General features: G+C 39.3%; 2 protein-coding genes across 8 annotated transcripts in view; one reads left to right on the plus strand and one right to left on the minus strand.

The window, feature by feature from the left end:
* POLB (DNA polymerase beta) overlaps nucleotides 1-25,928 on the plus strand; it is a 32,404-nt gene extending 6,476 nt beyond the window's left edge. Inside the window, exons 7-18 of one of the 7 annotated variants that reach the window (XM_045005308.1) lie at nucleotides 40-89; nucleotides 2,804-2,855; nucleotides 3,613-3,667; nucleotides 4,387-4,459; nucleotides 8,347-8,417; nucleotides 10,215-10,301; nucleotides 12,823-12,887; nucleotides 13,506-13,645; nucleotides 15,426-15,533; nucleotides 17,600-17,851; nucleotides 23,403-23,476; nucleotides 24,880-25,928. In XM_045005308.1, coding sequence (XP_044861243.1) covers nucleotides 40-89; nucleotides 2,804-2,855; nucleotides 3,613-3,667; nucleotides 4,387-4,459; nucleotides 8,347-8,417; nucleotides 10,215-10,301; nucleotides 12,823-12,887; nucleotides 13,506-13,645; nucleotides 15,426-15,520 — 688 coding nt within the window. In that variant the 3' untranslated portion in view covers nucleotides 15,521-15,533; nucleotides 17,600-17,851; nucleotides 23,403-23,476; nucleotides 24,880-25,928. Of the gene's footprint in view, nucleotides 1-39; nucleotides 90-2,803; nucleotides 2,856-3,612; nucleotides 3,668-4,386; nucleotides 4,460-8,346; nucleotides 8,418-10,214; nucleotides 10,302-12,822; nucleotides 12,888-13,505; nucleotides 13,646-15,425; nucleotides 17,852-23,402; nucleotides 23,477-24,879 lie in introns of those variants that run through there. The other 6 variants (XM_045005303.1, XM_045005305.1, XM_045005304.1 and 3 more) reach the window with 6 other exon arrangements.
* DKK4 (dickkopf WNT signaling pathway inhibitor 4) lies at nucleotides 17,591-24,886 on the minus strand. The gene is made up of 4 exons (XM_045005310.1): nucleotides 24,598-24,886; nucleotides 23,611-23,761; nucleotides 20,694-20,840; nucleotides 17,591-17,846 (listed from the first exon to the last, which is right to left on the minus strand). The coding sequence occupies exons 1-4, from the start codon at nucleotides 24,706-24,708 to the stop codon at nucleotides 17,596-17,598; spliced, it is 660 nt and encodes a 219-aa protein (XP_044861245.1). The 5' UTR covers nucleotides 24,709-24,886; the 3' UTR covers nucleotides 17,591-17,595.
* Nucleotides 25,929-26,463: the final 535 nt, after the last annotated feature.

Below are 26,463 nucleotides of genomic sequence, written 5' to 3' on the forward strand. Positions count from 1 at the left end.
TGTGTCAATTTGGTTAAGAAGTGCCCTGATTCTTTGCAGTCCTTCTGCAGCTAGGAAGTTTGTGGATGAAGGGATAAAGACATTGGAAGGTGAGTGTACCATAAACCTTGCTGATTTCAAAGCCTTTGATTGGAAGAATGTGAAACGGTTATGATTCAAGTTGTGAAAAACTGTTCGCTGCATAAATGACAGCAGTTATACAATTAAGGCTAGGCATTCAGCATTCCAAAACTTGAGTCAGTGCAGGGAAGAAAGGCACCAGATACATTTTCAGATGAGGATTCTCCCAAAATATGGGGAAAGGGAAAGTGACTTGTTTGAAGAAACAGGCTTTTTCAATTCTTTCTTCTAGTGCTGCAAACTCTGAAGTGCATGGCTTTGGTAGTACCTGTGTGCTTATGTTGCATAAGTTTGATTCCACTGAGACTGCATCCATCCCTTTCTTTTCGTTCAGCACCTAAGAGCTGGATGTACGCTAGATTCATACATTCTAAGGTAAAAAGGGACCACTGTGATCATCTCGTCTGATTACCTGCATAGCACAGGCTATAGAACTTTTCTGAAATAAATCCAGTTTGAACTAGAGCATGTTACATAGAAAAACATCTGGTCGTGATTTAAAAATTGCCATTGATGGAGAATCCACCTCAACCCTTGATAAACAGTTGAAATGGTTAATGGTCTTCACTGTTAAGAACCTGTAAGCTACCATATCTGTGAAGTCTCTCAGTGTGACAACTCATTTACTCTTGAAACCTCATACTTTTTGGAGATTCTTATGCATGATTGCAATGTTACTGGTGTGATGGAATGGGGAATTACTTGAAGATAGGATTGCTGCCTGTTGTGGGTGCTCTGTGGATGTTGTTGTTAAAACTGCCATTTTATTTTAAGGTCTTCTACTTTGATGGATACTTTAATTGCAACTTAAATATTTTTGCCTGGGAATGTAAAGATGTTTTTTGGGACACAGGCTACTAAATAAGACCCTTTCCTTCCCAGGTTGCCCAGCCTTTCTCTCCCTCCTGCTCATTCTCGTGTTAGGCCACCACTGCCCCTCTTAATTTCTCCTTGGCAATTTTAAAATCAAGATCAGATCTTTCTTTAAAAGATGTGATTTGGTTCAAAAGGAATTACGTTGGGGAAGTTCTATGGGCTGTTATACAGGAGGTCAGACTAGATGATCACAGTAGTCCCTTCTGGTCTTGGGATTTATGATGTCATAAATTATATACAGTAACTCCTTACTTAACATTGTAGTTATGTTCCTGAAAAATGCAACTTTAAGTGAAACGATGTTAAATTAATCCAATTTTCCCATGAGATTTAATGTAAATGCAGAGGGTTAGGTTCAAAGGAAATTTTTGGGGGGCAGACAAAAGGCATTATATACTGTACTGTACTCTGGTTGGGAAGTGCCCCTGGCTTAGCCCACTGCAGGCAAGGACACTAGGAAGTCCCTTTGCAGCAGCAGCTTCCCCAGAGAAGAACAGACACCAACTTTGCCGGGGGATGCTCCAGGCCTGCCTCTTCCTGTCCCTGCTCCACTCCAGGACCACTTCTTCCCACCCCCGCTCCACTCATCTCTGGAGCATGCCGCATCCCTGCTCCTTCCCCGCCCCGCCCCAAAGTCCTAAGTGGCGCCAAACAGCTGTTTGGTGGTGGGGGAAGCGCTGGGGATGGGGGGAGGAGAGGAGCTTGTTCAGTGCTCCCTTTGTAAAGTCGCTGCTCTTCCACAGAATCTTACAAGCAGTGGACAGAGCAGGCAGACGAACGACATTATAAAGGAGCATTGCACAACTTTAAACGAGCACATTCCCTAATTGAGCGGCAACGTAACTTTGAAACAACGTTAAGCAGGAGGACGTTGAATGAGGAGTTACTGTATTGTGGCCCATAATGTATGCAGAAACTGATTTTGGTAACTAGCTGTGCCAACAAACTGCTCCAAAACCAGTTCAAGTTACCATTCTTGCCAACAGACTAAAACAAATGTGGGGATTCTAGGCCAGATCATTTTGGAAAGATATCAAGCTGGGAAACAATCCTGGATTGGCGCTCCCTTCCTTTTTTGAGCCTCATATTTTTTTCTTCATAAGATCACACCTTGTCTGTCAGTGCAGCCCTTGGACTGTGGTAACTTGCTTCAGAGGCCGCTTCAGTCTGGTATGATCCAAATCAAAAGACCACCTTCTGCTTCAGCTGTTCCAATACAGCTGAAGGTTTGGCCCTTTATAAATGTAGAAATCAACAAGTATGCTCTGAGCATGGTATTAAACATTACAATGACTACTGATTTTTTAGGTTTACTATTTCCTAAGACAGTTTTGCTCAGTGACTAGAACTGACTTCTTAGATGCAACTAAGTGGGACTTTTCATCTGTGAGGAGTCAGGGTTGCATGTGGATTTTGCAGAGGAAGGGTTTTGTGGTGGGTTTTTTTTGTTTTGTTTTTTGAGGGATTAAAGAGCCCCAGTCTAGCCAGAGTAGAGTTCTCCCCTGAGCAGGCTTTTTGCTAGCCATTTTACCCTGCCCTGCAATGCCCTTGCTGCAAACGCTGGCATAAGGGATGTGTCCTGGCATAGGGGTGTGGTTTTAGTAGATGCTACTGCATTCATTCTGTGAGCCATAGGGCAGCCTCCTCATAATTTACAAGCACAACAAAAACTCTTATTCTTTGTGTTTCTCTTTAAAGTTGCTATTGAGTTAAATCATCTTTACAATGCATCTTTACGACAAATATCTATTTGCTAAAGTTATTTTCCTCCTCCTGAGTACTTTTTCTGTCATTCTGCTTCTTCCAGATCTAAAGAAAAATGAACACAAGCTAAATCATCATCAGCGAATTGGGCTAAAGTAAGACAGTTTCATTTTCATGGACATAGTTGCTTGGCTTCTGTAAAAATTCCTCCAGAAGCCAGTACACTCTTTAAGATTATAGCAACCATAAGTACCACACTTAATAGGTAAGATCCAGTCCCATCCCCTGTTCTGCCCTTTTCTCAGTTGATCTTAACTTACCCAAACAAATTTCTTTGGGGATGAAATTAGCTGTGCTTGGTCGCAGTCCAAAGATGCATTGTTTTAGAAAGGTGTAGTCAGCTCAGCCTATCCACTTTTGAGTTATTAAAGGTGGCGAAAAAAAACCAGGCTTTTCCTCTCAGGTTCTGATTTGAAATGTTGTGTCTGGATCACTGAGAGTCTAAATTCTAGAAAAATTGATGGTTTGGGTTGCCTCTGACCACTGGCTAAGGAAAGCTTTCTGTTTGCTGCTGCTGAGTCAATTCTTAAAGCCATGAAGTTCTTGTCCCCTTTGGAAGGCTGCAGAAGAAATTCTTGATACAGTATTCCTGTATGATAGCAGTACTTCCTCTCTCCTCTGAAATCTGTTTTAATGGAGGTGAAAGGGAGGACCTGCGGTGATGGGAATTTCTGAGATGTCTGAGACTAGCAAAAGGAACCTGTGATCATTGGCTTGCTATCGCTGTCTAGGTTATTAGTTTCTGATCAATCAGTTTAATGTAAAATGTATGGAGTTTTATCTAATGTTTGCTTGGTTAAATTTTAAATGTATTGCCTTACCCATAGTCATTCAGCTTCTTTATTTGTACAGATATTTTGAAGACTTTGAGAAAAGAATCCCTAGAGAAGAGATGTTACAGATGCAGGTAAGATATAATCTTCCTCAACAAAGTAAGGCAATGAGAACAAATGAAGAGGATGTTGTCAGTAGCTACCGGTGTGGTTCTCTGCTCTTGTTCAATGATAACAGTGGGCTGCGTGTTGCCCCAGCTCTGCACAGATAGCTGACACAGCAGACCCCTAGAGAACCCCCAGTGACCACAGACTCTAGTAAGGTACGGAGGAACCCGAGCCAGGTTTATTGTCAAACGAAGCACAGTAATAGTTTCCTGTAGACTCTACAAGACATACTACGAATTTGTGCCCTCGGCAATGGACCAGCTCAGTCAGTGGCGGGACTTTCCACTGCCCCCTAGGCCAGACAGAGATGCGCACTCCAGAGCCTACTTTTATACAGTTACAGGACAGATTACTCATCCCTACTGACGTATTGAAGTACAGCCCCTTGACTCATTGGGGGCTGTCTCCTCCTTTGATCATGTTGTTTCTATCCATCATGCTGTCCTTTTGACCCGGTCTTTAAGATGCACCTGCTTCTAGCAGCCCTCTTCTTGCCAACTTCTGTGAGTGGGGCCTGCCTCTGGCTCACAGCCCAGCTTTTGCTTAGCAGTGCCTGGAAGTACTTTGCTTCAGGCTTCAGGTCTCAAACTGGGCCTCTGAAACAAGAGGTTATGTTTCAGGGCCTCATCTTACTACAGAGGGCAGCTCAAATGATTTGATCTTGCTCTTTTTGTTTTCTCAACAGGAAATTGTATTGAAAGAGGTTAAGAAACTGGACCCCGAATATATTGCTACAGTCTGTGGCAGTTTCAGGCGAGGTTGGTACTCCACTGTGCTGTCACATTTACATCATGGTTCTAGGAGTCAAAACTTACTGACAAATGTCTGAAAACATTTAAGGTTTTTTTTTAATTTGTATTAATGTGCATAGTCCTTAATGCAAAATCTGTTACACTGACCAGATGGAATAAACTTACTTCTTGCTTTTTGCTTAGACTGACTAGTTCAGTTTGTACATATAAGGCTATGGGTGCGATATAAAAAGAAGCGGAGTAGGATGCTGCGAATTGTAAAACCAAAGAATAGTTTCCTTTAAATTTTCCTTTTCCTCAAAACTCTCGCATCTGCTCCAGAATTACTCTGGAGTTTTTTCTTATTACTGATGTGCAGACATAGCATAACAGAACCTTGCTAATTCACACAAATAATAAACACCCATTGAAAATTACTTCCTATTTTGCAAATTTCAGTAAGTGAACCAACTCAATTAAAAAATCAAAGCTAAAATTTCATAAAATGTGAGATGTTCACTTATTTTGGCATCTGTAGTTTAATCTGTTATGATTACTTCTACTAGTGTAGTATGAAGCATGAGAAACCTCACTACTTTAGTCTATTAATTATTTGCTGAGCAGTGTGAGGTCGACTGTAATTTTTTGTTTGAATTATATGTGAGGTCCTCCAGCTTAAAAAATAAAAACTTTATAAATGTCATTGTCCATAATCAGCCACTGTTCACGCCAGTAGTAAAAAGTCTAGCATTCGACTGAAGAAAGACTAATGAAGACTTGAGTATATGTCATGTTCCCCAATTAAATTTTATTTTAAATCTACCTATGCCAGATGTAGATTTGGTACAAAATAGTTGTTAAGCAGTTTAGAAGTTGTTCTTATTCAAAATTGCATTTATTAAATAACAGTGATCTGTCTTTAAACACCATAACACTACGTAAACATTAAGAATAAGAGGCACAGAGATGATACTTTGCTTTGTGATCAAGTAGTCAAAGTACTAACTTGGTTGGTTGGCCTCTGTGGAGTGAGTCTGTGATCTCAGCTCAGTATCCAATGAAAAGTATCCACATCACACAAGCTGCCACCAAAATTGGTACTAATTGGTAAATGCTTGACAGTTTCATCAGAGTCCCATGAAAATTAATCCACTTCTTAGCTCTGGAGTCTCCTATCATAGTCAACATATGAGAGTCAGTTTGTTTCAGTGCGTTGTCTTGTACAAACATAAACTGATGAGGGATCCGCAGATGCAGCCGCATGTTAAGCTGACATAACTGCATGGTTTGTTTTTTTTAACCAAAGCCTACTTTCTTTTCTCATGTTTCCCTTTGACTTTTTCTCTTCTGCTATTCTCGATGGCTTTAATTGCAGACCAAGAGGTCTGCTGCCATCCTAATTTCTCAGCACCAGAAACTTCCCATGTATTCAGGCTGATGTGGCCAGCTTTTAAGTGAGCTTTCAGAGTGTCATGTAATTTTCACTGGCCTCCCAGTGTAGGTGCTCCTGTTTTCAATGAGCCTTAAAATATGGCTTTGGGGAGTTGTGTAGCATCCATATGTGCAAGGTGACCAGCCCAGCAAAATTGCACCTGTCTAATTAGGAATTCAGTGCTAGTTATGTAGGATTGGTCAAGAACTTAAGTATTTGGTGTCCTGTCCAACCATTTGATTTTACAGATGAGATGCATACAGCACATGTGAAAACTCTCTAGTTGCATCAAGTGCCTGCAATAGTGTGTCCATGTTTCACTCCTGTGGAGAAGAGTGCTTAACGTAATTGCATGGTAGACAGTAATCTTGGTGTGAAGTCGACTGTCTCTCTCATTCCACAGAACTTGCTTTAGAAATGCACTGCGTGATTTCATAGTCCAGTGGTCCCCAACGCAATGCCCGCGGGGGTATCTTAATGCGCCCCCATCCTGGCCCCCGGGAAAGCACCCACCGGCATTTCGGCGGGGACGCCTCTCTATGATGCCGCTTTCCGTCGACAAGTGATGTCATCGAGAGGCGTCGCCCCCGAATTTCGGTGGCGACGCCTCTCGCTGACGCCGCTTGCCGTCGACAAGTGACGTCATCGAGAGGCATCGCTCCCGAATTTTGGCGGGGACGCCTCTCGATGACGTCGCTTGTCGACGGCAAGCGGCGTCATCGAGACGCGTCGCCGCTGAAATTCGGCGGCATTTCGGCGGGTCCTCCACCGCCGCAGTGGTCCTTCGGCTGGCGCCTGCCAGCCAAAAAGGTTGGGGACCACTGTTATCGTGGCATTATCAGATGAAGTGTTGCCAAGATAGTAAAATTTTTCTACTGCATTAAGCACTCTTGTCAGCAATTGCTATTTCAGCGGCAGAATACATTTTTCTGGGAGCAGTCTGGTAAAGTACTTTGGTTTTCTTGAGGCAGATAAGAGTCCAAATAGCTTTGCCGATCTAGAAAAGTCATCTATCGGATGCTGCATGTCTTGGACAGTATGTGCTGTGTGTGCACAATCATCAGTGAAGAGCAACTCCCTAATGAACAAGTCAATTGCTTTAATATGAGCACAAAGACACTGGAGAGTGAAGATGCTGCGTAGTCTTTGAAAGAATCTAGCAGCATAGCACTAAGGACAATGGTAAATAGCGTAGGTGCGAGTGCACAGCCCTGCTTCATGCTGTTCGTGACAAAGGCTCTGATGAAGAACCGTTCTCCAGCACTCTAGCCAGCATGAATGAGTGCATGATGGTTACAAATTTGTGTAGCCAGCTTAGGTCAAGATTCACCAGAGACCCTCCTGATCACCATATAGAGATCACAGTTTTGTTCCCAGCATTTTCACAAGCCGCAGAAGTCATGTCAGCTGTTCTGTGTCCCAAGCGAAAGTCATGGTGACTCTCTGAAATGTTATTGGTGATGTGGAAGAATCTGGGGAGCAAGACACAAGCCAAAATCTTCCCAGCAATGGAAAAAATCAAGATACGATGGTTGTTGCAGAGTACTTAATCACCTTTATTTGTATGTATGGACAACTGAAGCATCCTTGAGGCATGGTCTTCTGCTCCCAGATGTTGAGGAGCCGTGTAAGCATTTGATATGTTTGATAACCACTATGCTTATAGATTTCTGGCAGCATTCTATCTAAGCCAGGCACCTTTCCTTGTAACAGTTGTTTGTTGGCGTTTTCTGCCTCAGTAACACTAGCAGTCTAGTGAGCCCTTCATGTATTGGGAACCATGCTACACCATCGATAGCAGCTTTTGAAATTGCAAATGGACGATTAAGTAGACAAAGTGTTCAGCCCAGCGTTGGATGATGTCTGTCTTGTCTGTATGTAGTATACTGAGGATGGGAATGCTGCCACAAGATAATGCATGTACAGTACTTGACTCATTGCGTGAGGCACATAAAGCATGGTTATCTGTCAAGACTTGGATCACTAAGAACGCCACCTGTCACAGCTCTAAACAATCTACTCTGTCTAAGCTGTGTAAAATAAAAAATGATTGGTGGAAGCACACAGCGGAAAATATTCATCAGGCTGCGGAACAGAAAGACCTTAAATGCTTTTACTATCAATTGAAAATGGTTTTTGATCCCTTATGTCACTTCTTAGTATTAGCACATTAGGGTTGAGATAGGGCAGCCTCTACACTATTAATCATAGACTCGGAAATGTAGGTTTGGAAGGGATCTTGATAAGTCATTTAGTCAAGCCAAGTCTTGCTGTGGCAAGACCAAGTATATACTTGCACCATTCCTGACAGGTGTTTGTCTACCCTATTATTAAAAACCTTAATAACTATTCTGTGCTAGTTCTGCGGATAGAGGAGCTTTTCTTCTTTTCTTTAGCACTAAGATTCAAACACAACCCTCTGGTCTGTTCTTAACTGATATCAAGACTTACAGCTTTTCTTCTTTACTCTTTACTTTCTCAGGTGCAGAATCAAGTGGGGATATGGATATTCTCCTGACCCATCCAAGTTTCACTTCTGAATCAACCAAACAGGTGCCTGTCTTTCTCTACAACTTATTACTATTTAAAAGTTGAATTTTATAAACTTTTATCAGCAGATCATAGAATCATAAATTCCTTTGCATTCGGGTTCATATTGCAGCTTTTTGCATTTATTCCTTGACAACTTTTTATAGTTTATTAATAAAATCCTGAATATATGATCTAAGCATTATATGGGGAATTATGCAAACTACCTTTCACATGTTTGGATGTGACATGTTTTAATCATTTTGTAGAAGTGTTTTGCATAACTCTTATATATGCTAAAGAAATTTCACACCTAAAATATTGAATACAATGCGTGCAGGCCTGGCTCAATAGCTAATGCTTTGCACTGCAGTGAGGAAGATAAAGTTTATTTCAATCTCTTGCTCCTCAGGCCACCAGGGAATTAGTACTTCGTCCCTGTGGTGAAAAGGGTGTGATCCCTTTTGCCTAATACTATAGAAATGCTCGAAAATGCTGGCTGTTTGCAGCTGGAAGGACAGTGGCCAGGACCATGGAGGGCACAGGGTAATCAGACAGCTGCTTGTTCTATGTAATGTGCTTGGTATCTTTTTCTTGTTTATAAATTGAGTGTACTTTTCTGTAGCATTGTATAATGATCCTGATTTATATCATGACAAAAAAAAAAAAGGCCCTGCCTTCTTTGAGACCATATGCACTTTTGGCAAAAAACAGGCTTTTATTATCTTGTCACCAAAAATAGCTACTTTCAGGATAGTCCCCCACACCTCCCAAAAAAAGCATTTGTGTTTTTAAAATGGAAAAACATTCTCACAAGACGCTTAATGCAGGCTTGACTATTGTATCTGAAGCTATGAGCCTCTTATGGGGCACACCCAAAATGTCATTAATTTACATTCCAGAGTTCCTTTATTCTACTGGCAAGCTATGCAATTAAAGTGGAAGTAATGGATTTGAAGTGTCCACCAGTAGCAAAGTCTTTATTTATTTTTTATATCAGTCTCTCCCTCTTGCACTCATTATCACAGACACTGAGGGTGGAAACTCAGCAGAGGACAAGGGCAGACTTAAAGTAGTTGGGTGACCATGTAATTTTGTGCTCCCAAATATTTTGTTTAAGTGTAACCTCAACTTTTTAGAATTTCCAGGATCACATTTTCTGAGGTGTCTTGAAAGAATTGCATCATTCTCTTAGAGTTTTTCCTGTTAGGCAATTGCATATATTATACCATTAACACACTTTAATCACTTTTTTTTAAAATAAGTCTTAAAGAGGAATGAGGTACCTTTTTGTATGGAGCGAATCAACAGAATAGGAAACAAATCTCCCACCGTATATTATGCCACAGAACAATCTTTAACCGTCACTGAAAGTTGGCAGTGCTATTCTTTAGTATTTACAAGAGAATATTTGTAGATTAAATCAAAGCAGATGCTAATGGACCTATGGAAACTAGCAAGCCACAAAAACAGAAGGTCATTAATTTAGAAATATAAGATTTAAAATTGTACAACAAGTTTTGTCAAGTCTGATGAAAATACTTCAGTGCTCTTTTTTGTCTTGCAATACAATAGAGGTTTGAGAGAACAATTTTCCTTAACCAGATTCTCAAGTAGTGATTTATTTATGGTATGTAGTTTCTGCCAAAGTCTCAGAATCTGATCCTGAAAAAATATTTTCCATCAATGAGATCTCCTTGGTTTTCACAAGGATATATTGTACATCTGTGGGTCACATTGCTGGTAAACAAACAGGTTCCTCTTTCTTAGGTAATGTTTCATTTCACTTTGTTTACTTTTGACATTAATTGTTGTTTCCAGCCAAAGCTTTTGCACCAAGTTGTAGAACAACTGAAAAAAATCCACTTTGTCACAGACACATTGTCAAAGGGTGATACGAAATTCATGGTGAGTTTTCTTTCAATATTTAATGTTAAAGACAGTGTCTCTGATTAATATACAAGAAATACACTGCTTACTGTTACATATCTCTGATTAAAAAAGGAAAGTTTATGCAGTAACTCAGAGTAATAGTTGGCTTTTTGTTATAATATTAACGTCCTACAACAATCTGTCTGTTTGCAATAGCCAAAGGGGAGAGAATTTTTTCCCCAAGAAGCATTTTATCCCTTTGTTTTTATATAAAAAAACAAAACAAAACAAAAGTCTGTCTCAGCTACATGTGTGGAAATGTTTGTAATGAACATTCTTTCCTTTTGTAGATTAATGTGCAGTTTTGCATTCTTTACTTAACTATATTCTAGCTGATTGTGTGCCTTTAGGAAAGGAAGAGGGATTCCTTATGTTTAGTAGCTCTCCAGTTTAGTATTAAAAAAGTTTATGCTATCTGGGGAAAAGGGCCTGGTTTGTGTTAAAAGTTTGAAACACCAGGCTAATTTCAGCCTTGAGAGTTGTGATACTTGCAGAGTTTAGATTTATTTATTATTTAGGAGGTTTTTAATAAGTTTACAAATCTTTGCCAAGCAAGTATCAGAAACGCAACAAATATTACAACAGTTAACTTTTGTTTAAAGAGACATTATACAGGAATATTGTCATCAGATCTTTATATTTAACATATTATAGAGTGATTATAATTAAAATCTCTATGTTGTTTCTAGTGGTCTTACTAAACTGAGTGATATCTCAATATACACAGTTAACAGATATAGACCTACCCAATCTGATGTATAATAGTCAAAAAAATTGGACAGGTATATTGGGTTTTTTTGCAGGTGAATGTATTTTTTCTGAGTATTAAAGGTAACCAAATATCTAACTATCTATTTGTCCTCTGTCTATTTTGATGGGTTCATAACTGATGTGTGTTAATTTTTCTATAACAACCACAATCTGTATATAAATATAATTTAATCAATCCTCTACGGTTGGGCTATTTTTCTTTTTTCAATGTGAGTCTGCAAACAGCCAGGCAGCTACAAGCAGATGAGATTAATTCTTCATTTCCATTTTTTGTGATCATTTCTATTAGAAAGCCTTCGGAGGATTAGCAAAGGATCATGTAGTAATAATATCCAGCAATTTGTGATATTTGGTTACTGATTGCATCCTAATACTCTCTGACTGGACATGTCCACCATATAAGTAAAAAATAATCCTCTTTTACCACAATTTCTCCAACATTTATCCCCATTCAATCTATATTTTTTTAACCTGACTGGTGTGAGATACCACTGAAACAGTATCTTGAAGTTTTATTTTATTGTGCTGCATACTGAAGTTGTTGGTACTCTTTTCCAGATCAGACCCCATTCTTTTGGGGTAATTTGTCTACCCACATCCTTTTCTCAGTGTGTCATATATAGACACTATTTTGTTAGGAAAGCTGTCTGCAAAGATTAATATAAATTAGTTATTTTTTGTTTTGTTTCCAAGTTGCCATCACTTCTATTATAATTAGCTTTCTGTATAGAAAGGTTTCAGAGTGGTAACCGTGTTAGTCTGTATCAGCAAAAACAACAAAGAGTCCTCTAAGGTGCCACAAGGACTCTTTGTTCTTTTTGTATAGCAAGGGTTGTCTAGAAAGTTTAGAAACATTAATGCCTGAGTTGAGAGTACGAGTACCAGGACAGAGTGGGTCAGTTAAATTTAGTTTTGATAGCTAAATAAGTTAGAAACGTTTCTTGACTGAATAGCTGCCTAGCCGTGCATGTGTATTCCATTGCTCTCCCAATGTTTGAAGCTCTCTGGTTTGCGATTTGGGTTAAAATCTGGACTATTTGCAGTGGGTGTCATTGGCAAGGGAGAAGAGGTTATTTTCTCTCTAGTTCTATCCAAAAGCCATAGCGTTTTGCCTTTGCTAAAGGATGTCAATTTCTGGAGGGTGTGATTTTTTTTTTATTAATCATGGTAGTCTACCAGTGTGTACACTGCTGCAATATTCTTGTTCATTAAAGACCCAGTGTTTCACTGGGTAAATGCACCCTCAGTCCACTACTATTTTGAGTTGGTTGGCTTGATAGTGCCATAGACTATTTGGAACATCTAGTCCCCTCTGATGGGTCTGTACATAGTTTCTGATCTCACTCTTGGTATTTTCGTATTCCATATAAATTCTAACAACGTCCTCTGTATTCCTATAAGGGTTTTCTAAAGGTAAGTGATAGTAATGAGTCCTAGAATGAATGTTATCCTGGAAACAAAAAAAAGCTTTACTACAAATTAGCAATCTTCCATCATGGTTATTAACAGAGGGAAATCATAAGCCCAAACAAGCAAGTTTAATAAGCAAACCTTTATTCACCTCTGAGACTGTATGCCTGTGCATGATCACATAACTAGACAGACTCCACGGTCTACGTTTTAAAACTATTTTAGTGTTTTTCTCTTTTAAAAGGAAAAAAAAAAGCCCAAGACAATTTAAAACTCTTATAACTTTATAATTTCTGCTTTCCTTGTGTCCTTTTAGGGTGTGTGTCAGTTGCCAAGCGAAGAAGATGGAACCAATTATCCATACAGGAGAATTGATGTCAGGTAAAATTTAAATGGAATAGGCCTGCACTCCTAGGGTAGAACAGGCATTTGTTAAAGCATCATCCAAAATGGGGGCATTTGTCATGATTCCACCTCCTCGTGTGTATCTTACAGAACAGGACTGCACAGCCCACTTTAACCAATCCTCTACGGTTGGGCTATTTTTCTTTTTTCAATGTAAGTCTGCAAACAGCCAGGCAGCTACAAGCAGATGAGATTAATGGGGCATTTATGAAAGTGCTATGTCCCAATCCCTGACTGCAAAGCAAGCCCCCCTTCTCCTGATTCCAAAACAAGGATCTTTGTTGCTATCCTTCCCCTCCAGCAATTACTGAACAGGGAGGTTTGTCAGGGTACTGTGCCTTAACCGCTCAGTAATAGTTTAATGGCAAGAGTTGTTGCACCACCCTTTCCTTTTGTATGTGCCTGTAGGATGATGGATTTTCAGGAATATTGCAATCTCTCCGGTGATGTTCTAGGAATACAGAGTCCTGTAATGTGGTGCCAGTAGAGCATTGGGTTTTGCTGTAAATGGTAATAAGATTAGAGAAACTGTGCCTCAAGTGAATTCCAGCTGACTTGGAACTGAGATTTTGTTTTTTATTTCTTTTACTCTAGGCTGATCCCCAAGGATCAGTATTATTGTGGGGTACTGTACTTCACAGGCAGTGACATATTCAATAAGAACATGAGAACTCATGCCCTGGAAATGGGCTTCACAATCAACGAGTACACAATCCGGCCCTTGGGAGTTACTGGTGAGTTTGGTCTCTACGCAAAGTGCTCTTTCCGGTCTCTCTTGTTGTGATGCTCCCCAGGGGTACTCAGGGTTGTGAGGCACTTCACTGCCTGCCCTTCGTGTGCAAGGGTCTTATCTGTGCCTGCTGTAGCTCAGCTCCCTGAAACCAAACCCCTCTGGCTACACACAGACTGCTTTTGAGGCCTCCACAGATCTCTTTTTGTGCAGGCTAATAAGTACACACCAACCCTCAGAATCCTCGGCCCGCACCTTGCAGTGTCCCACTCCTGTCACTGAATGCTCACAGAAATTAGTAGATTGGCTCTCCCCCAGGGAACAGTGTACACACATTTGTTTGATTCAGCTCCTATATAACATTACAGCACTGAGATATATTTATAATGAAAACAATCATAAGTTTATTATTAGAAGCTAAGATTTAAGAGATAGTAAGGATAACAATGGAAGCAGAAATGGTTATATATAAAACATGCTTCCTAGAGTTAGAGGTTTTAGTCTGTTAGTTTATCTCACCTAAAGCAGTCTCCCAGCATCTCCAACCAATATGGCTGAGATCCCCCTTTCATGAATGCAAAAAGCACTGTCCTTTTTTGGTTCCTCAGTGGAGGATAAAGAGGTGTCCTTCTCCTTATGGCCCCCCAAATTAATTGTTTTTTGTCCCCAGAGTCAGAGTCCCCTGTAATTTAGTCTCTCATGTCTTCCCATCCCCATTTACTCCATGTGCAGATTTGGCTTCCATTATATTGGCTTACGATTAATTTACATAGCCAACAATGTGACACATGAATAAGTTTCCTTTGGGTGACTCAAAACCTGTTTGTCAACTCCAGCTTGGGCGACAGTCTTCTTAAAACACATTTTCAGTACACATACACAACTCCTGAAATATCATCCATACATAGATTTTTGCAACACTTCTGAGGATCAGTATGACACGCTTTTATTAGATACCTCACTTGACTCTCTTTGGAGATAGTCTACGAAAGCAATGTGGTAGGTCTAGTGTGTTTGTCAGGGCTGCTAGGAGTTGTTACAGAACAGTGAACCCTTTGCCAGTTGGCATTGAGGGGTTGTTAGGTTCTCAGGACAAGTGTGAATCTTTCTTCTCCAAACAGACCCATACACACACAATAGTATTTCAGGATGTTTCAAGGGCTACTGCCAAATGCCACAGTTAAATGTAGCACGCTATTCTCTCTGACTTCAGAGGCCTACCTAGTATCAGGAGGCAGCTTTCTTCTCTCCCGCATACAAGATATCCCCCCTCTGGGTCTGCCTGATCCAGCTCAATGGAATTTTGCCATTGATTTCAATGAGAACGAGTCCTGGTCTGTTTGTGCCACACAGGGTAGGCATCTGTTTTCCAGCACTATAACAAGACTGTAGCTTTCTGTTGGTTTGAGATGGGCATACTGTCTAATTTTAACTGATGGTGTATATTTATAAAGCTGTGTCAAGAGCTAGAGTTCTAGGATTGACACTCTGAGGTTGAGATACAAAGTTGCTGCATTTACAGTGATACATTCAACACCTTATGACATATTGATCAGGTTTTTTCGCATAGAAGATCTAGTTTTTAGACCTTCTCTAACTATTAACCAGACTCCTATTTTCCTTTTCATTCATTTACGCAGCTTCTTGGTTTTCAGACATCAGCCTGTTTTTTCTAGATAAACCTGTCCTTGTTTTATAAAATGGTGTCTGCATAGCACTGCTACTCATAATGCCTTGCGAAGTTGCTGTCCTTCACCTGTCTGTCATCTTTATTGTATTTGCAGGAGTTGCTGGGGAGCCCCTCCCAGTAGAGAGTGAAAAGGATATCTTTGACTACATACAGTGGAAGTATCGAGAGCCAAAAGAACGGAGTGAATAACTTGCATTCAAAGGTTCACTAGCTAGTGCTCACTTATTTTGTAGCTTTTATGAATAATCAGCGGAGTCAAAACTAGGTGAATATTTATTGCTTGAACATTACTTCAGAAGGTGTGTATTACTGACACTGTTTTTAAACAATAGTTCCATGGCACTAGAGTAAAATGTGTTGTAAAAATTAAATCACCTAACATTGCAACTTGATTACTTTCCTTTTATTCAAAATATCTTTAATACACACATGGTTTTTATCTGAATTTTAATTAGTCCCTTTGCTAAGGTGCTAAGATAAGTCTGCAGGGAAAATGAGGAACCAAGCAGCTCCCTCGCAATAAAATTTCTCATAGATTAAATTGGGAATTGGTCCAGATTTTGTCTTCTAATAATAAATTATAGTCTTCCTTTTTCTCCCTGGGATACTAGATATCTGTGTTTAGAAAGCACAGCTTTTGTTTTATTACTTTCCCCTACAATTTCCATGGTAAAATGTGGCTGCTCAACAGTTACTATTAGTGTATTCAATGGTGGCTTCTAAATGAAGATATTGTATTTGTTTTTCATAAGTCAATGTACTTGTCATAAATTATATTTAAAATATTCACCATGTGAATAGATTTATGGGTGGCCAAGTTAGTAGGTGCAAAATAATGAATTAAAGTCACAATATCCCCTCTTGTCTCTGACAGTAACAGCATTAGTCCATGGGATCACTCTCTCCGCGTAAAGAAAACTGCATTTTAATTTTGATACATTTCCCTGAAGTGCTGCAAGTCAGAGGTCAAATCTGCAGACTTCACAACCATAATAAACTTTAAAAAGCTGGAAACCATATCAGATTTCTGTTAAAACATGTTGGAGATGCTCAGCACAAAACTCAGCTATTTATTATTAAATATAACAGACGAGCAATTGCATAAGGAAACAGTTTGGTTTAATAGCTATTTACTGTATGTTAGGATCATAGCACTTAGGGAAAGGAATTAGCAGATAATCAAGTCCATTCCTATAGGTCTTCACCTCCTGCCCTGAACTATAATTGTGAACTGTAAACTGGCTGCACATTCCATCTCAATGGTGACTGTTTAAGTGGCAGGTGAAATTTAATATTTTTAATTATACAGCCAGTAAATATGTTGGCAGACAGAGCATTTTTGATGTCTTTAGATGGAGAGGTTTTATTACAGGTTTTGCATTGATATCAATTAGAAGGTGTCTCTCACTGTGGTATCTAAATACTATAGAGAGAATGAAAAAAATATTCACATAGTGCAGGCTAGGTGCAGTTTAAGTTGCAATATAACTTTCATTATAACCCCCCAGTTTTTACTTATTCACCACTTTCACAAATTCCCATTGATGGTCTTAATGATTTTTTTCCCTATGTGCAGCTTGCAGTATCTTAGGTGTCTACTGCCTTTTGCCCTAGATAAAGCTTGCTCTCATCTCTGTGCTGCTCTATGTAAATAGTTTATGAAGCACTTTTTGATGGTATCTAACATTTACCGGTACATGTGATTCCGTCATTGAGTCTGAGATGGAGCCAGAAGTGGAAACAGCTTTCTTCTGTGGCTCTGAACATCCTGGAAACACTTGGGAAATAATTTGACCCTACTGACAAGTAAATTGCAATTCCTGTGAAAGAATCTACTAGTTCCTTTAGTAATTTTTTTATTTTAGTACATAACTAAATAGTTGGAAACCAGCTGGAGAACCTCTGAATTTTTATACATGCTACAGCTATGATAGCTATAAAAAAGGACCCTAGATAGATTGTAAAAGCAGACAAAAAATCAAGTCCTTTTGTACTTCATGCTATCTGAAAGCATAAATGATTTTTGTAAGCATCTGATGGCTACTTAGTGCAGCCCACAAGGATACAACAGAGCCCATATGAAAGAAATGTACATCTAAGGTTGCCCAGTGCCTAGATCTCGCTTTGAGCTGGATGTTTCCTCCAGTGCAGGACTCTGTTGGCCTGTGGAAAGTTAGGGATAGTTTTATAGAATCTTGCATAAATTAACTCGAGTAGACAGCAAATCCCTTGTTCTCCCTCTGGATTCAGTGTTTATTGGCTCTTTAGCTTCTTTGGCAGATGTTTAAGCGAGATCGTTGTGGCAGCCCAATGAGCGGTGGTCGGCAAGACAAACCAGGGCCACAATCACAGCGTTGGAAAATTTCTGGACCTTGAGCAACATCTTTGTGTCCACGGCGGGAACAGACCAGTCCTTCACGGAGAACTGGCTTACAGATTTTGGTCCAGAAATGGCGAGCGCAGCAAAGCCCAAAGGCACAGTCTGATGTGCGAAGGCAGCTTTCTCCCTCTTGACCTGCAGTAAGCAGAATAAAATGTATAACATACCCCATGTCTTTTGAGGTTCTTGGCTTGAGCGGTGGGCACTGAGTCAACAGCTCAGAGGAAAGTTGCTGACCACAAAACTAAGGATTGCTAGCAGAGGGGTGGGATTCACTTCAGACTAGTCCTGATCTGCCCCATTGTGGAAAGCCCTCTGTCCTCCCCTGCAAAGACCTCTATCTGATCTTCTGGCTTAAAAGTCAGCAGGCATGCCAATAGTTAAACATCAGTCATAACTGTGGACAAGGCTTGCAAGAATCTTCCTTCATATGAGGATTATTTTTCCAAATGAAAAAGATCTTTGTGCTCCTACTCCCTCCCAGTTTTACCATTTTGAAATCTATCTGCTTTATTCACCAAAGACGTTAGCAGCTAGCGTGGTGCCTATGGAACATTACCAACTGATAATGGCAGCTACAACTACTACAGGTGGTTTTTTTTGTTGTTTGTTTGTTTTAAGAAAAAGCTGCATTGTCTATAGATTGTACACATAACCTGTCTATAGAATCATAGGACTGGAAGGGACCTTGAGAGGTCATTTAGTCCAGTCCCCTGCACTCATGGCAGGACTAAGTATTATCTAGACCATCCCAGACAGGTGTTTGCATAAATTAACTCTGGAGTAGACAGCAAATCCCTTGTTCTCCCTCTGGATTCAGTGTTTATTGGCTCTTTAAAAATCTCTAATGCTGGAGATTCCACAACCTCCCTAGATAATTTATTCCAGTGCTTAACCACCCTGACAGGAAGTTTTTCCTCATGTCCAATCTAAACGTCCCTTGCTGCAATTTAAGCCCATTGCTTCTTGTCCTGTCCTCAGAGGTGATGGAGAATAATTTTTCTCCATCTTCCTTGTAACAACCTTTTTACGTACTTGAAAACTGTTATCCTGTCCCCCTCTGTCTTCTCTTCTCCAAACTAAGCAAACCCAGTTTTTTTCCCGACTTCCCTCATAGTGATGTTTTCTAGACCTTTAACCATTTTTGCTGCTTTTCTCTGGAGTTTCTCCAATTTGTCCACATCTTTCCTGAAATGTGGTGCCCAGAACTGGACACAATACTCCAGTTGATGCCTAATTAGAGTGGAAGAATTACTTCTCATGTCTCGCTTACAAAGGCAAGAATGTATTTGAGTCACCTCATCCTCCCTTTCCTAAGTCCTCTCTTTGCATATGCATGCTTGTGATTTTCTCTTAATTGTAAGTTCCTTGAGAAAGAGATTGTTTCCTCTCTGTGACTCCATTCCTACAACCATTTAAGCACATGAATAAGTGTTTGCAATTTCAGACCTAGCATATGCTAATATAGTACAAATAATTAATAATAGTAATAGTTCTTTTGAGCTTTTTGAATAACTGAGCTCTTGAGACCTTATTGCCCTCTGCTGCTTTGGTTCTGTTTGATCCTTTTTTCTAATTATGTCAGTTTCCCTAGGTTAATGTTTTATGAATCTTAATTTTTGTATTCCCTGACTTGTTACATATTTAGTTCCTTCCATTTAGAGATATTCATATTACGTTACCTGTAAAATTGGGATACTGATACTGCCCTTTATTAAGCACTTTGAAATCTGATGAAAAGCACTACATAAGAGCTAGGTATTAGCTATTATTAAATGCAAACAATGTGCTCTCTTACAGTTGTTTGCATTTTGTTTGCACTAGACACAATGTGAAGACAGCCCCAAATAGTGGTATCCTAACATGAACTTTCATCCTGCAAGTAATCTGTGTTAGAAAATTGACAAATAAGAAACTAATCTAACAATGTTTATTTCTGAGCAAGTACTAGCACTTGCAATTTAAATAAATGGAGAACACCACATTGCTGAATGTTTTTAACAAAGCCTGACCTCTTCCCACTCCTTTGCTAGTTTGCTAGCCATTAACTAGCAAAGTTGGTTTCTGACTTTTATGAAAGGTGATTTGTGATGAGCACAGTGTAAATTGCTAAGTAGATCCAGATTCCATGCTGCACTTAGTGCAGCCAGGGATGGGGAGGGACACAAAGATAGTTGTACTTCAGTTTTGTGGCGCCTGGATTCTAGAACTATTTGGGAGGCCAAAGGCTGCAGTAATTTAAACCTGGCTGTCCCTAGCTCAAAAGGTGGTTGGAAGCCAGGAATAGCCTTGGAATAAGGACACTCGAGCTATGCCTCCTATGCCAAGGGCACAGTGGCAGAGAGCTGTTTTTCCTGATGAAAAGGGAATTTCCAGATAACAGCCAAAAGGCTGGCTTAATCAAGTTTTGCATCACCAGAGCAGGGTCCAGAATCTAGTCAAAATATTCCTAGTGAGTAAAGAGACAAGGTGGGTGAGGTAATATCTTTTATTGGACCAACCTCTGTTGGTGAGAGACAAGCTTTCGAGCTTCCACAGAGCTTGAATATAAAAGATGTTCCCTCATCCACCTTGTGTCTCAAATATCCTGGAACTGATGTGGCTACAATACTGTATCCAAACCTGGTAAGTAACAGTTTATATTTTTACAGAAAAGATTTTATGGGGATTATTGTTCTCTGCATTTGTCTTAACATAATTCCTGACAATTTAATATTCAAAACACCTAATTCTGTGATTGGCATTGTTATAACTTCCATGTAGGAAATATTGCGGTTATCCTCAGTGCATAATTTTAAAGCACATTGGGACCAATCTGTTCATTTTCTTTATGTAATAGAATGCTAGGGGTCTCCTTCTTTTCCTAATGGAAGATTACATACACATGCCTCCATATAATTTTACTTTTCCAATCTGGAATATATTTCTCCTCCAGGATTAAATATAATTACCGGTATTTCTCTGCTTTTAGACCCATTTTACCTTTATTGCTTGGAGATTTGACAAGTCCTTTTTTAGAGTTGTTTTCTTGGATCTGGTGTTGAGTTGTCCCTTTTGAATCAGAACCATCCTGTTCATCAGTCCTTCTTCCTTCTGTTGGGGTAACTTCTTCAGTCTGGCTGCAAACATCTGGTATAAAGGTGGAAGGTTGTAATTTTGGACAGAAGCGCGCGGGGGGAAGAATGCCGACATAGCTGCTTTGAGACAACAAATGATCTTTTATTCCAGATGTGAAAATGGATTCAATTGCCTTGTGTCTCCCTCCCTCATACATCATACTTTTATAGGTTCATACCTGTGTAGATTTTAAGGATAAAAGGGATCACCTTAGTCTGACCTTTTGCATAACAGACCATAGATTCTCACCCAGTAACTTCTGCATTAAACCTATAAGCTCTGTTTGAGATATAGCAGTGGTTCTCAACCAGGGGTAGGCATACCTCTGGGGGTACACAGAGGTTTTCTAAAGGTACATAAACTCATCTAGATATTTGACTAGTTTTACCACAGGTTACATAAAAAGCGCTAGCAAAGTCAGTACAAACTAAAATTTCATACAGACAGTGACTTGATTATACTGCTCTATATATTATACACTGAAAAAGAAAATAAGCAATTTTTCAGTAATAGCATGGTGTGAGACTTCTGTATTTTCTGTGTCCGATTTTGTAAGCAAGTAGTTTTTAAGTGCATCTTGGGGGTACGCAAGACAAATCAGACTCCTGAAAGGGGCACAGTTATCTTGAAAGATTGAAAGCCACTGAGCTATAGCATATCTTTTAGAAAGGCATCCAGTCTTAATTTAAAGATTTCAAGTAATGGAGAATCCACCATGTCCCTAAGTCAGTTGTTCTAATGGTTAATGAGCCTAATTTAAAAAATGTGCACCTTATTTTTACTCTGAATTTACCTAGCTTCAGTTTCCAACCATTGAATTTTGTCTTGCCTTTTTCTGCTAGATTAAAGAGTCAGCTGTCCACTGTCAGAAGTCTTTTTCCTATATAGGAGTTGTAGGCCATGATCAAGGCATTTTCCGTTCCTCCCAACTCCTTTTCGGTATCACTGCCTTCCAGAATACTGTCTCCCATCTTATAAGTGTGACCCTAAATTCTTTGTCCCTACATGTTTGTGACATTGCATTTGACACTGTTAAAACACACATTGTTCAAGTGAGCCCACCCTACCAAGTGATTCATGTTGGTCTATATAACTGACCTGTTCTCATCATCATTTATCACTCTATCAATTCTTGTCATCTGCAAACTTTTACCAGCACTGATTTTACATTTCTTTCCAGATCATTGATACAGATATTGAATAGCATTTGGTGAGAACAGATCCCTGTGAGACTCCCACTAGAAACCCGGCCACCCCCCTTAGGAGGAGGATTCCCTCTTTAGTTAGTGTCAACTAATCCAGTTTCTAATCTATTTAATATGGCCTGTATTGATTTTTTTTACAGTGTTAAACTTTTTAATCAATGTCACATGGGACTCAAACACATTACAGAAATTAAAGATAGTTGTGTTGATATGATATATTTTATTAACCCAAATTGTCATTTCAGACACACTATTATTTTTAAGATCTATTTTCCATAAAACCTTGTTGATCATGACCAATTATGCTACCATCCTTTAATTCTTTACTGATTGGATCCCATACAATCCTTTCCATTACTTTGCCTGGGATTAATGTCAGACTAACTGTCCTGTAGTTATTCCTGATCATCCCAGTTAATCTTTCTAAACATTGGTACAACATGAGCATATTTTCAAGTCCTCTGGAACTTTCCAGTATTCCAAGATTTGTTAAATCAATATTAACAATTCAGAGAACTCTGGCAATTCTCTAATCTTGGATGCAGGTTATCCAGGCCTGATGATTTTAAAAATATTTAATAGTTGCTGTTCCTACTTACTGGTGGAATAGCAAGGATGTTAACATGTCATCTTATCACTGTAATATATTAAAACATCATTGTACTACAGTAGAACTTCAGAGTTACGAACCCCAGTGTTACAAACTTACTGGTCAACCACACACTAATTTGGAACCGGAATTACACAATCAGGCAGTAGCAGAGACCATAAAAAACCCAAAACACACAGATACAGTACTGTGTTAAACATAAACTATTAGAAAAATAAAGGGAGAGTTTAAACAAGATTTGACATGGTAAGGAAACTGTTTCTGTGCTTGTTTAATTTAAATTAAGATGGTTAAAAGAAGCATTTTTCTTATGCGTAGTAAAGTTTCAAAACTGTATGAAGTCAATGTTCAGTTGTAAACGTTTGAAAGAACCATAATGTTTTGTTCAGAGTTATGAACAACCTCCATTCCTGAGGCGTTTATAACCGAGATTCTATCGTACTTTCCAAACACAGAATTATTATTGAATACTTTTGCCTTTTTCCATCTCGTAATTAATATCTTTACAATCCTTATCTAATTTCAGACCTATGAAATTGTTCAGATTTAATTTGTTCCTGGTATATTTAAAGAATTCCTTCTGATTGTCCTTGGCCCTACTGGCCACAGATATTCCCCCCCCCACCCCATTGATACCTTTAGCTTCTCTTATGAATTGTGTGCAGTTCCTAGCTACCAGTTTTAACTCGTTACTATCAATTGCCCTATTCTAAATGTGTTCATATGCATGTATAGGACTTTTATTACTTTATTTTACAGATGCCTCATGGTAAAGATAGTTGCTTGTTTTAAAGAAACGCTGGAGAGCTCGATGATCTCAACATTAGCAGGAGGTAAGGGAAAACCAGAAAAAAAAATTAAAACAGGCACCAACCACTTTTGTGTTTAGACCATATAGATTATAAACATATAGTTCTAATTTCTACCAACCTTTAAATATCACAGATACCAGATGATTATATCTTACCATTTAGACAAATAGTCCCTGGGCAGCACATAGCATTACGCTTGCATCTTCTTCGTAACCCACGACAGGTAGCACAGAAGGGCACTTCATCTTCAGGCTTGAGGCAGAATTTGCTAGCATTACAATCCTGGTCTGTTATGCACTGTGAACTCTACAAAGAAAAAATAATTTTCCTCAGAGGGGGAAAATGCTGTAAATTAGCAATATTTAGAATAGAATATACATTGCTCACACACCAAAAAAACAAACAAAAAACTACTGCCACCTTCATTGATCAGTCCAACATGTTATTTTTGGAATAATCTTTCTTGGGTCTGGTCTATGATCTTCCATTTGATTGGGAGCTCTGGAGGACAAGGTCTACACCTCTCTATCCTGTATTGGGCCCAGCACAGATGTGATCTTCAGCAAGTAACAGTAACAGCTTGTTAACAAAACTGACATGTTTTTAAAGCAGCAGTTTGTGCACATTTGTGTTTGTTATACGTGCCAGTAGTTAAACTAGCCTAATGTTACACAGCAAATCACTTCCCAAATCAAGATTAGAACTCTAGCACCCTTTGCTCACCCTGTCTTGCACTCAGTGCATTAGAGCATAGTGCTCTGCTGAAGAGCTGATCAGTGCTTACAGGCCACTTGCTCTGACTTAATAGGGTGATTTCTTGATGTCATTCAATTTTTAAAATGTTTCCAATTTAGACATGCACAACAGCTATGACAGTATTAAAATTCTATCTGCTAGGATGGTTGATCCAACTCCAGTTATCACATAGCTGGGTCTGTTGGGGTCAGGAACATAAGTATTTTTTGTTTCCTCTTAACAATTCTAATACTTTATGGGCCAAGCACTACTCCAAGCAGTTGTAACCCTTCTATTTAAAAACTGAAATCAATCATAAGATTTTTGCAAAATATTACTAATATTCTGAGATCATTTAACCCTTGAAAATTCAATTTGGGCCCCCAACTGACCCCCAGAGCTCTCACCTTTCTGGTGCCCTGCACTTCAGCTGAACTCTTGATGCTGTTGTAGTCTAGGACCAGGGCTACCAATGGGGAACAGACGCAGCTGAGCCCCAGCAGCAAGACTGCCACCATTCTTCAGGCAGGTTGATCTGTATTTCCTGCCGTCAGTTCTACAGCGCTTACCCGTTATCTAAGATGTGCTGAAGCTTGAAAACAAGCAACACAGATTCAGCAAATATGGGATATTTGTGAATCTTTTTAAAAGAAAAAATCTTGAATAAAAGTCCTTTTCTTATATTTTAGATCTCTAACCTAAGAGGAAAATTTGTGGAGAGGAGCTCTGTCCTTCCTGGGGTATTTATAGCCAAGTTTGCTGTCCTTACCATCCCCTCTTCTCATTTCCTTCAGCCCACACAGACTTCAACAAATCTCTTCAAATCTGTTTGATCAATAGTTCAAAACAAGGATTCACTAAAATGAGCAAGGAGGTAGGGCAGCAGCAGCTACCTCTCCTCAGGGGCTGAGCCACTCCTAATTATTGCATATCAAAGTTAGTTCAAAGGGACAGCAGAGGAGCAGGATGTTTGTATCAAAGGCAGACTGCTAATCACCTGCATTTCCTACCCTCCTTAATCCCTTTGCAAAATGTTTTTTTCTAAGATCTGTTTTCACAGCTAATTGTGCTCCAAGAAAGAGTGATTCATGTGGGCCAGTCTGCCAATTACTAAACATTTATCCCTGGTATGGTGGGAATATAGAAAAAACTGTCTGGTTAGCTCTGGCATCCAGTCACAATTATCACTTAGTTCAAGGCAGCTGCCAAAATAATCTCTGCTCAAGTCAAATATGTTTGGGAAAGCTTTCTTGCTTCCTGTAGTGGAACAAAACTGTTTGAAGCTAGTGTTCATTCAGAAAACTAGGTTATGTATCTGCTTTGATCCTGACTCAAGTTGGGGGCGGGGGGGGGGGGTTATACTAGTAGTAAAATCACAGAATATTTATCTTCACAAAATGTGATTGGTATCTTTACTGTCATCTGTATCACATTGCCTTAACTTGAAACATTGGAACTGGATTATAGATCTCCAGCTGATACATGCAGAATTTGACATGCCTCCAATCTCCTCAAACAGAAAAGTCTTCTTCCTCTCTCAGAACTTTGCCATTCAGTTGTCATGTTGAAACATCACCCAAGACAGATTGGAAGCGGAAGGCCTACATGTGTGCCTTAAGCTACTCTATACTAATGTTTTAAAGCTAGAAAAAGAATAAGGTACCTAATGTTTTTATCATTGTACATTTCCTGTCAACACTCCAAGTTAATAAATATGATCTGCATATTATGCCATTAATGCAGTTGATGTAGGACATAATTTCTCCTGAGTTCCATTGCAACTTGGCTATCAAAGGGCGGCATGAGCGCAGGGCTGGGAGTCGAGAATTCTTGAGTTCGAATTCTAGCTCTACCATTCACTTTCTCTGTGCCTTTTTGCCCCTGTTTCTCAATTATTAAAATGGACCTAACGCCTCTTCAGAATAATGTAATAAGGCTATATTAAACAGTCAGTTTGTACAAGGCTTTGATCACAGTTATATAAATGGCGTTATAGGTCTCCTTGCCTCTGTTTTATAGTCAAAAGCAGTTTTTAAGTTTTGTTTGCCCTAGATACTAGCCATGCTATTTACTATACTTTAATAAAGTGATAGTTTTCCTAGGAAGTAGCCCCCTCAAACTCCCAAATAATTTAGACCATCATCCTTTTTGTATCACAAACCTACATTTCTCACAAATAAATGATAGCTGGAATGGGTGTGGTTTTATTTTAGGGGGTCTCTTCTTCCTGAGTGAACTGTGTCTGTCCCTTCACAAGTGGTTTCCCTATGGTC

The sequence above is a fragment of the Mauremys mutica genome, chromosome 2 (genome assembly GCF_020497125.1).
Source record: "Mauremys mutica isolate MM-2020 ecotype Southern chromosome 2, ASM2049712v1, whole genome shotgun sequence".
NCBI classification, from domain to species: domain Eukaryota; kingdom Metazoa; phylum Chordata; order Testudines; family Geoemydidae; genus Mauremys; species Mauremys mutica.